The sequence below is a fragment of the Scyliorhinus torazame genome, chromosome 5 (genome assembly GCF_047496885.1).
Source record: "Scyliorhinus torazame isolate Kashiwa2021f chromosome 5, sScyTor2.1, whole genome shotgun sequence".
Lineage (NCBI taxonomy): Eukaryota > Metazoa > Chordata > Chondrichthyes > Carcharhiniformes > Scyliorhinidae > Scyliorhinus > Scyliorhinus torazame.
The window spans coordinates 157,139,174-157,150,305 of NC_092711.1; the positions used below are offsets into that span (position 1 = coordinate 157,139,174).

The 11,132-nt window shown below is 44.9% G+C and overlaps 1 protein-coding gene across 1 annotated transcript; it reads left to right on the forward strand.

Annotated features, from left to right (window-relative positions):
* Positions 1 to 4,267: 4,267 nt before the first annotated feature.
* On the forward strand, positions 4,268 to 10,550 carry LOC140420270 (uncharacterized; the record flags this gene model as incomplete). The annotated part of the gene is made up of 2 exons (XM_072504308.1): positions 4,268 to 5,238; positions 10,092 to 10,550. A coding segment is annotated over one exon (876 nt), but the record flags the coding sequence as incomplete, so codon positions are not given.
* Between the last annotated feature and the right edge of the window lie 582 nt (positions 10,551 to 11,132).

The window sequence follows — 11,132 nt, forward strand, 5'->3', positions numbered from 1 at the left end:
TCACAAATCAAACTCAAGTATCACCCCAGCAGAACAGCTAGCCAGGCTCTTCTCCGGGGGTACCTCACTGATCTCTTCTGCAATGGTTGTTCCCAGGGTTTTCGCTCCAGGTTTGTCGATCCTGAGTCTTTGGCTCCCTTTCCTTTATACCATTTCTTCCCCTTCTCGAATGTGTTCTGACTTATGTTTAAAACACTCATGTAGCTGAGGTAATTCTTCTGTTTCATTATCCTGTGCTGCTTCCCACCTTAAAAGCCCTTTGCACCACAAAGGTCAGGTGACTCTCTTGCTCAGCAAATGTCTGAGGTTGCCTGGTTTCAATGTCCCTTTCTCCTTTTGGACACAAAGTTGCTATTTTTTGCTTAAGACCTTTCTTGTTCACCACGATATGTCTTGTGTCTGGACACCTGTGGTTTCCATCATTGGGCTCTTTTTATTGTGGTACTGGACCAAATTTCCCATCGTGCAATGGGTTCAGCTACACTTTAATTCATCTGTAGCCTGTTCCCTGCCCTCTTTGTGGAACACCTCCGCTCAGTCCACAAGCATGACCCTGACCTTCCGCTTGCTGCTATTAGAATTCATCACCTTGCTCTCAGGCTCACATTTCTGTCCTCGGCCTGCTGCAATGTTCCGGAGAAGCCCAACATAAGCTGGACGAACAGCCCCGGGGGAAAACACATTACTATCTGGGATAAAATAAATGCCCTTCATCAGCTTTTGTGGATCATTTCAGGGAAATGTGCTCCCCCAAGCTCAAAGAGCATCAGCCACCTGGAAACAAAGTTGTGAGACCGACCAATCCAGCAGAAAGAAACCCTCCAACCCTCCCATTTCACCAAGTGCCAGAATGAACATGGTTCAGTCCTCGATGTGATTAACAGCAGCAATAACAGCAGAATCCAACCCCTTGTGTATCGCTGGTGTCTCCGCAGTGTGGATGATGCTTGAAACCTCTTTGTGCAGTGAGAGCAGCTGAACGGCCTCTCCTCAGTGTGAATGCGCTGGTGGACCATCAATACCTGAGAGCTTTTGAAATCCCTCCCGCAGTCAGAGCATTTAAAGGGTCTCTCATTGGTGTGAGTGACAATGTGTCTGACCAGGCTGGATGATTGAGTGAATCCCTTCCCACACGCAGAGCAGGTGAAAGGTCTCTCCCCTGTGTGAACTCGCTGGTGTCTCTGCAGGGCGAATAAGTGGGTGAATTCTTTCCCATACGCAGAGCAGGTGAACGGCTTCTCCCCGGTGTGAACTCGCTGGTGTGTCTGCAGGGTGGATAAATGAGTGACTCCCTTACCATACAAAGAGCAGGTGAACGGCCTCTCCCCGGTGTGAACTCGCTCGTGTGTCTGCAGGGTGGATGACTGAATGAAATTCTTCCCACACACAGAGCATCTGAACGGCTCCTCACCTGTGTGTATTCGCTGATGTGACAGCAGTCACAAGCAGTCACAAGAGGAGACTGTACAAGTGTACAGTCTCCTCTCGCTAACTGACTGAATCCCTTCCCACACTGAGAGCAGGTGAACGGCCTCTCCCCTGTGTGAAATCGCTAGTGTGTCCGCAGATGATGTAACTGAGTGAATCGTTTCCCACACCCAGTGCAGGTGAATGGCTGCTCCCCCTTGTGAACTCGCTGGTATCGCCGCAGGCTGGATGGATCACTGAATCCCTTTCCACGCTTCAAGCAGCTGAATGGCCTCGTCCCAGCGTGACTACGTTGATGAGTTTGCAGTGCAGATGGGTACCTAAATCCCTTCCCACAGTCTCCACATTTTCACCGTTTCGCCATGGTGCGGGTATCCATGTGTCTCTCAAGGCTAGACAATCAACTGAAGCCTTACAAGTGTACAGTCTCCTCTCGCTATGAATGGTGCAATGAATTTTCAGGCTGTGCGCACTCTCACTCAGGTATGTTTGTGTGTCTCGGTACTTTTCCCCTCAGGCTGATGGTTATAGTCTTCTGAAGTAGACAGAAGAGACAACCATTTGTCCATCTAGATTTAAAAGCTGTTAATATTCAGCACCCGATAAATTGAGTGATGCAGTCAGATTTTGATGAAAATCTGTGTTTGAAATTTCTTTCTGTAAATCCTCACCTTCTAATATCCTGTAAAGGGTGACGACAAAAAGACATTACTGTCAGTACAGGATACAAACACAGAACAGGCAAATCTAGTTTCTATGGAACATTTTTCCTCATTCATTCTTCTAAAATTGTAATTCTCCACCCCCCACACTCTCCCTCCATTCTCACTCTGCTGTATCTAATATTCACCCTCCCAATTCTCCTGAAGGTGCTGATTCAGGCTGATTGACAGATCCCTGCTAACTGCTTCCTGTCCTGGAAACAGACTGAAAATCTTCATGCAGGCTGCCAGACAGATATATGTTTATGTTACTGGACTAAAAATGTGTGCAAAATACAGACTTGATTCAGTTCCTTTTCATGCAGTTGCTACAAGTCACCAATGTCCCCCCAGAATGAGAAAAGAAATGGAAACAGGGAAACATTGATTTCCTCCCAGATGTTGCCCAGAGGAAGTTTTAATCTGAAGTCTAACTTCCGCCTGTGACGTCACAATGATGCCCTGCCTGAATCAGCCAATAGGAATCAGTCTGCTCCGCGGTGACGTCTCCGGGTTCCAGTGCGCAGGCCTGGCGCGCGGACAGCAATTGTTCCCCTCCCCCCTTCATCTCCTCGATTTCCAGGCAACTGGCGAACGGTTCCGGCCAGAGCGAGAAGCTGCTCCGTGGTCTCCCCCTCCCGGGACTGCGCATGTCGAAGCGAGAGGCTAAGCTGCGCATGTGCATGAAAGCGCCCACTCCCGACCTTCCTGCTGAGGTGTTGACCAGTGCAACAGTTGGAGGACCGGAATGACCCTGGTCCTCCAATCAATCAGGGCGCGGGCTTTGTGTGGACGAACATTGAGCTTCACATATCCTGAAATTTCCTCCTGTCTCCAACATCTGTGAGTAAAACACTTTCTTTTCTCCCCCTTTCCATTTCTTTTCTCATTCTCACCTTCAATTGGTCACTTGCAGCAATTGAAGGGAAAGGAAGTGAATCCAGGGACGGTGCAGACTCTGCAAAGCTTGGCCCAGGTCTCTCTCCCTTAAAGACATTGACATCCTTTGCTCCCTCAGCTTGACACATTTATTTGTCTGGCTAAAAGGATGGTCTCTTTCCCAATGTTCACAATTAAAGGGCTGCTTTCCCCAGTAAATTAATATCAGACAGAAATATGTCTAGTGTTGTTATTTGGTATAGATTAGATATATTAGTGATGTTTCTGTAATAAAGTACATTTATTATAAGTACTAGTCTTGTAATATTGTACTGCAGCAAAATTATATATTCGGATTCATTCAAGGATGAGTTGGACAAATTTCTGATTGACAAGGGAGCCAAGGGTTATGGGGAACAGGCAGTAAAATGGAGAGAAAGCTGAGATGAGGAGTGAATTATTTACTTGAGGATGTGGTGGAGCTTTGGAATTCTCTACTCCAGAGGACTATGGAGCATCAATGATCAAGTATTTTCAGGACCGAGATTGATAGGTTTCGACTTATTGAAGTCATTAAGGGATATGGGAGTTAGAGTTGGAAAATCCTGCTGAGGTAGATCGGCCAATGAGCTCATTCAAAGGTTGAGCTAGCTTGATGGGTAAATGACTGCCTGCATCATCAATTTGTTATTATCTGTGTACAGGGCAGGAAGCAGTGAGCATGGATCTGTCAATCAGCCTGAATCAGCACCTTCAGGAGAATTGGGAGGGTCAATATTAGATACAGCAGAGTGAGAATGGAGGGAGAGTGTGTGGGATGGAGATTTACAGCTTTGGGGGAATGAGAGAGAAAAGAATGTTCCATAGAAACTAGAATGATATGTTCTGAGTTTCTATCCTGTACTGACAGTGAATTTTTTGTGAATTGTTTTTACAGGATATTAGAAGAGGAGGAATTACAAACAGAAATCTCAAATGACACGTCTCGATCTGAGACCTGATTCCTTGGGACATGAACATCATTGGCCTTGGAAACTAGAATGAGAAATGTTTGCCCGATCTGTCGGCTTCAAAAGATTTGAAACATCAGTATGACTGGAAAAGCACCGAGACACACACACCCAAGTGAGCGTGTTCCAGTGAACTGACTGTGGAAAGAGCTTGAAACCAGTTTCCTCCCTGAAAAAACATTGCACCATTCACAGCGGGGAGGGACCATACCCGTGTTCTGTGTGTTTGGCTGAGGCTTCAACTGATTGTCCATCCTGGAGATACACAAGGACACCCTCACTGTGGAGAAACCATGGAAATGTGGGGACTGTGGGAAGGGATTTAGATGGCCATCTGAGCTGGAAATTCATAGACGTAGTCACACTGGGGAGAGACCTTTCACTTGCTCTGTATGTGGGAATGGTTTCACTCAATTATCTGACCTGCAGAAACACCAACTCGTTCACACTGGAGAGAGGCCATTCATTTGCTCTCAGTGTGGGAAGAGATTCAATCGGTTATCCAATCTGCAGACACACCAGCGAGTTCACACTGGGGAGAGGCCGTTCACCTGCTCTCAGTGTGGGCAGGGATTCAGTCATTTATCTAGCTTGCAGAATCACCAGCGAGTTCATACTGGCGAGAGGCCGTTCACCTGCTCTCAGTGTGCGAAGGAATTCACTCACTTAGGGAACCTGCAGAGACACCAGCGAGTTCACACTGGGGAGAAACCGTTCACCTGCTCTCAGTGTGGGAAGGGATTCAGACATTCATCCAGCCTGCAGAATCACCAGCGAGTTCACACTGGAGAGTGGCCTTTCACCTGCTCTCAATGTGCAAAGGGATATGCTCAGTTATCCAGCCTGAGGATACACCAGCGAGTTCACACTGGGGAGAGACCATTCACCTGCTCTCAGTGTGGGAAGGGATTCACTCAGATATCCCACTTACGGAGCCACCAGCGAGTTCACACTGGGGAGAGACCATTCACTTGCTCTCAATGTGGGAAGGGATTCACTCAGTTATCCAGCCTGCAGACACATCAGCGAGTTCACACTGGGGAGAGGTCGTTCACCTGCTCTCAATGTGGGAAGGGATTTTGTGTTTCATCACACTTGCTGAGACACCAACAAGTTCACAAGTGATTACAGGGATTGGATTCTGCTGTTATTACAACTGTTCCCAATGACAGCCTGGACAGCATTTTGTTCATTCTGACAGTTAGTCAATGGCGATGGAGGTGTGTTTCTTTCTGCTGGACCTGACGATCGTTTAAATTTTTTTAATAACATTTAGAGTACCCAATTATTTTCTATTCCAATTAAGGGGCAATTTAGTGTGGTCAATCCACCTAATCAACATATCTTTGGGTTGTGGGGGCGAAACCCACGCAGATACGGGGAGAATGTGCAAACCCCACACGGACAGTTACTCAGAGCCAGGATTCGAACCCGGGTCGTCAGCGCCGTTGTCCCAGTGCTACCCACTGCGCCATGAGCTGTCCCGTGCAATCTATTGTAAAGGATGTGATAACATATGAATTAGGAACAGGAGTAGGCCACTCGGCCCCTCGAGCCTGCTCCACCATGCAATAAGTTCAGGGCTGATCTGATTGTCACTTCAACTCCACATTCCCGCCGAAACCCAATAACCTTTCACCCCCTTGCTTATCAAGAATCTATCCAGCTCTGCCTTCAAAATATTCAAAGACTCTGCTTCCACTGCCCTTTGAGGAAGAGAGTTCCAAAGAATCACAAAAGTTCTTCTCTGCCTTAAATGGGCAAGTTGTTACTTTTAAAGTGACTCCATTTCTTGATCCTCCCACAAGAGGAAACATCCTTTCCACATCCACCCTGTCAAGGCCCCTTGGAATCTTATATGGTTCAGTCAAGTCACCTAAACTCCATCGGACACAAGTCCAGCCTGTCCAATCATTCCTCATAAGACCAGCCTCCAATTCCAGGTGCGAGTCCAGTAAACCTTCTCTGAACTGCTTCCAACACATTTACATAATTCCTTAAATGAGAGCAATACTGTACACCGTGCTCCAGATGTGGTCTCACCAATGTCCTGTATATTTGAAGCATAACCTCCCTACTCTTGTATTCAATTCCCCTCACAATAAGCAAGAACATTCTATTCGCTTTCCTAATTACTTGCTGTACCTGTATACTCGCCTTTTGTGATTCTCACCGTTTCGATAATAAGCTTTTTTTCTTTCTGCCAAATTCTGGACAATTTCACATTTTCCCACATTATTCTCCATTTGGCAGATCTTTTCCTGCTTACTTAACCTATCTATCACTTTATAATCTCCTTAATCCATCATCACAATTTACTTTCCTGCCTATCTTTGTATCATTGAAACATAGGAGCAGGAGTTGGCCATTCAGCCCATCAAGCCTGCTCCACCATTCAATACGATCATGGCTGATCATCCACTTCAATGCCTTTCCCCCCACACTATCCCCATATCCCTTTTGTGTATTGGTATTCAGAAATCTGTCAGTCTCTGCTTTAAACACACTCAGTGACTGAGCTCCCACAGTCCTCTGGGGTAGAGAATTCCAAAGATTCAGAACCCTGTGAGTAAAGAAATGTCTCCTCCGAGACCGGTCCTCACTGGCTTCCCCCTTATTTTGAAATTGTGTCGCTTGGTTCCAGACACCCCAACCCGGGGAAACATCTCACCTGCACCTGTTTATCCCTGTAAATATTTTGTAGGTTTCAACAAGATCACCTCTCATTCTTTGAAACTCTAGAGAAAACAGGCCCAGTTTTTCGAATCTCTCTTCATAGGACAGTCCTGCCATCCCCGGAACAAGTTGTCCTCCCCCTAGCAACATTATTTTTCCTAAGGTAAGGGGAGTAAAACTGCACACAGTACTCCAGCTGGGAAATTGTGTGTATCTCCCTCAGTGAAAACAGACATCAATGACTTGTTTGACAGGACCGAAGGTCATTTAGATTCTCTGCCATTTCTCTATTCCGCATTATAAATTCTCCTGTCTCTCCCTGTAACTGACCCACGTTTTCTTCGCCAAACATTTCCTTTTTACGTACCTATCGAAGCTTTAACAGTCCATATTTAGGGATTTTGCTAGTTTACATTCATATTCTATTCTCCCTTTCTTTATCGGTGTCTTGGTCCTCCTTTGCTGAATTCTAAAATCCTCCCAATCCTCTGGTTTACTATTTCTGGTAACTTTATCAACCTTTCTTTAAATCTTATCCAATCCTGAACTTCCTCTGTTAGCCACGGTTGACTGACATTTGGGTTTTTTTGTTCCTTGAAGGAATGTAAACTGTAATAATTCTATAAAGTCTCTCCATTTCCTGTGTAGTGTCACACCTTTAATGTATTTTCCCCAATATACCTCAGCCAATTTGTCCCTCACACCGTCATCATTTTCTTTGTTCAAATTTAACACCCTGGCTTCAGATTGAAATACCTCTCCTTCAAACTTAATGTAAAATTCTGTCATGTTATGGTCACTCATCATTGAAGGTTATTTTATACCAAGATTATTAATTAGCCCTTTCTCGTGACATACCACTGGATCTAACCCAATCTGTTCTCCAGTTCCTCAACCTACTGCTCTAGAAAACCGTCGCTAACACACTCCAGAAACTTGTCCTCCACAGCATCAGGGTTCATTAGGTTTACCTTATTCTCTCTTCCAACTTCTTCCATCAGGCAGGATACAAAAGTCTGAGAACACGCAATAACAGGTTCAAAAACAGCTTCTTCCCCACTGTTACCAGACTCCTGAATGACCCTCTTATGGACTGAACTGATCTCTTCACACATCTTCTCTACTGAGTAGCACTACACTCCGTATGCTTCACCCGCTGCCGGTGTGTATGTATTTACATTGTGTATTTATGATTTATATATATACTATGTTTTTTCATGTATGGAACGATCTGTCTGGACTGTACGCAGAACAATACTTTTCACTGTACCTCGGTACACATGACAATAAATCAACTCCAAATCAAATCCAAATGTGCAGATTTAAGTTACCCATGATGCCTGTTTTACCTGTGCTACAAGCTTCTCTAATCTCCTGATTAAGATCATGCCCTACACGACCACTACTATTTGGTGGCGTATAAACAATCCTTGCCAATGTTTGCTGCCCCATGTTGTTTCCTAGCTCCACCCAAATAGATCCCAAATTTTGTATTCCCAATCTCTGAGATCCTCCTTCACTAATGTACTGATGCCATCCTTTATTATTAGTGTAACACCACCTCATTTTCCTTTCTGTCTGTATCACCAGAAAACGTTGTGACCATACCTTCTGTCCTGTCAAATAAGTCATTGATATAAATTGTAAAAGGTTGAGGCTCCAGCACTGATCCCTGTGACACTACACTCATTACATTTTGCCCACCTATTTATGCCTTCTCACTGTTTTCCGGTAGCTAGCCAATCTTTCACTTTGAAAGACAGTTCTGGGGTGAAAATCTACTAGATTGGGAAAAGAAAAGAACGAAAGTAAATCCTCGAGAATGAATCATCACTTTGGACTGGTTCTGAGACAATTAAGTTTTGACCTCCGGGGGAGAGTAGAGAATAATCGTGGAATGGGATTTTAGATTGTGTAAAAGGGAAAAGTTATATTTTATACTTTAATGTGTAGATCTCCTACAAAAATATTGTTAAATTAATGTTGCTTTTAGTTAGGATGGCACGCTGGTGCAATGGTTAGCACTGCTTGAGGGTGATTTAGAGATGTGGATCAGAAATTGGCTAGCTGAAAGAAGACAGAGGGTGGTGGTTGATGGGAAATGTTCAGAATGGAGTACAGTCACAAGTGGAGTACCACAAGGATCTGTTCTGGGGCCGTTGCTGTTTGTCATTTTTATCAATGACCTAGAGGAAGGCGCAGAAGGGTGGGTGAGTAAATTTGCAGACGATACTAAAGTCGGTGGTGTTGTCGATAGTGTGGAAGGATGTAGCAGGTTACAGAGGGATATAGATAAGCTGCAGAGCTGGGCTGAGAGGTGGCAAATGGAGTTTAATGTAGAGAAGTGTGAGGTGATTCACTTTGGAAGGAATAACAGGAATGCGGAATATTTGGCTAATGGTAAAGTTCTTGAAAGTGTGGCTGAGCAGAGGGATCTAGGTGTCCATGTACATAGATCCCTGAAAGTTGCCACCCAGGTTGATAGGGTTGTGAAGAAGGCCTATGGAGTGTTGGCCTTTATTGGTAGAGGGATTGAGTTCCAGAGTTGGGAGGTCATGTTGCAGCTGTACAGAACTCTGGTCCGGCCGCATTTGGAGTATTGCGTACAGTTCTGGTCACCGCATTATAGGAAGGACGTGGAGGCTTTGGAGCGGGTGCAGAGGAGATTTACCAGGATGTTGCCTGGTATGGAGGGAAAATCTTATGAGGAAAGGCTGACGGACTTGAGGTTGTTTTCGTTGGAGAGAAGAAGGTTAAGAGGAGACTTAATAGAGGCATACAAAATGATCAGGGGGTTGGATAGGGTGGACAGTGAGAGCCTTCTCCCGCGGATGGATATGGCTGGCACGAGGGGACATAACTTTAAACTGAGGGGTAATAGATATAGGACAGAGGTCAGAGGTAGGTTCTTTACGTAAAGAGTAGTGAGGCCGTGGAATGCCCTACCTGCTACAGTAGTGAACTCGCCAACATTGAGGGCATTTAAAAGTTTATTGGATAAACATATGGATGATAATGGCATAGTGTAGGTTAGATGGCTTTTGTTTCGGTGCAACATCGTGGGCCGAAGGGCCTGTACTGCGCTGTATTGTTCTATGTTCTATGTTCTATGCTGCCTCATAACGCTGAGGACCTGGGTTCAATCCTGGACCCCGTTCACTGTCCGTGTGGAGTTTGCACATTCTCCCCGTGTCTGCGTGGGCCTCACCCCAAAAAGATGTGCAGGGCAGGTGGATTGGCTATGCTATATTAATTGGGGGGGGGGGGGGGGAAATTTGGTGCTCTTAAGTTTATTTTTAAATTGTTGCTTCTAGTTTGTTGCAGTAAAAGTTATAAAATTTGAAATTCTGTCACGTGATCCTTTAATTTGTTGATTGGGAATTTGTTTTATTTTTAGAAGTTACTGATCTTCACAGAGATCCTAATCCACAAGTTTCAACTTTCCATTTGAGCCTCAGGCACCTTTCTGTCTCCATTGCTTGTGTCAATGACAGCCAGGAGATGGAGCTGAGGGCTGAATCCAGCTGGGAATAACAGGGCCTGTGTGCTGGTTGGGAAACTACCATGAGTCTGACACTAACAGAGACACAAGAAGGTGCTGGAGGACTGACTGGGAAATCGAGGGAGAGCTGAGTGACCGGCGCTGATGGTGTTGTGATCCCTGGGGTTCAGTGTCTGTGTCCAAAGTACCGGGAACATGGGACAGAGGAACCAAAGAGAAACATTTGGGTCCAGAACATTGTCAATACTCTGGTTACTCGTTTACTCTGGTTGTCTTTGATCCTCAAGTCATTTTATGATTTTTAAAAAAATAAAAAACATGTTCTGTTTCATTAATAAACTTGTTTCATTGAAATATTTGATTTTTGCTGGTCTTTTTCTGATTAAATTCATTCACTTTAGGGAATGTGGGTGAGAGGGGTTGGCAGGCTCTTTCACTGAAAGTCAGTCTCTTGAAGGTAATTGGCAAATCGCCAGAGGGGAGAGGAGATTTTATTTTTCTTTTGACACACAATGTTTGAAAATCGGTACAGTGATTCAATTGTGATCGACTAATTTATCAAGGTTCTTTGAGAAAGTAATAACGGATGTCAGAAAAAGGGAGCCTGTAGATTAGATTTATCTAGATTTCCAGAAGATATTTCCCAAGGTTCCACATCAAAGGTCACCACACAAAATAGGAGCTCATGGTGTGGGGGTAACATATCAGCAGGGATAGAGGATTGGTTAGCTCACAGGAGCAGAGAGTGGGTATAAGTGGGTCATTTCTGGGTTGGTAAGATGTGACAAGTGGAGTGTCACAAGGATCAGTGCTGGGCCCTCAACTATTTACAATCTATATTAATGAGTTGGATGATAGGATTGAATGTATGGCGACACAGATATGTCGGAAATGAATTTGTGAAGTGGACTTGAGTCTGCCCAAAGAACAACAAAT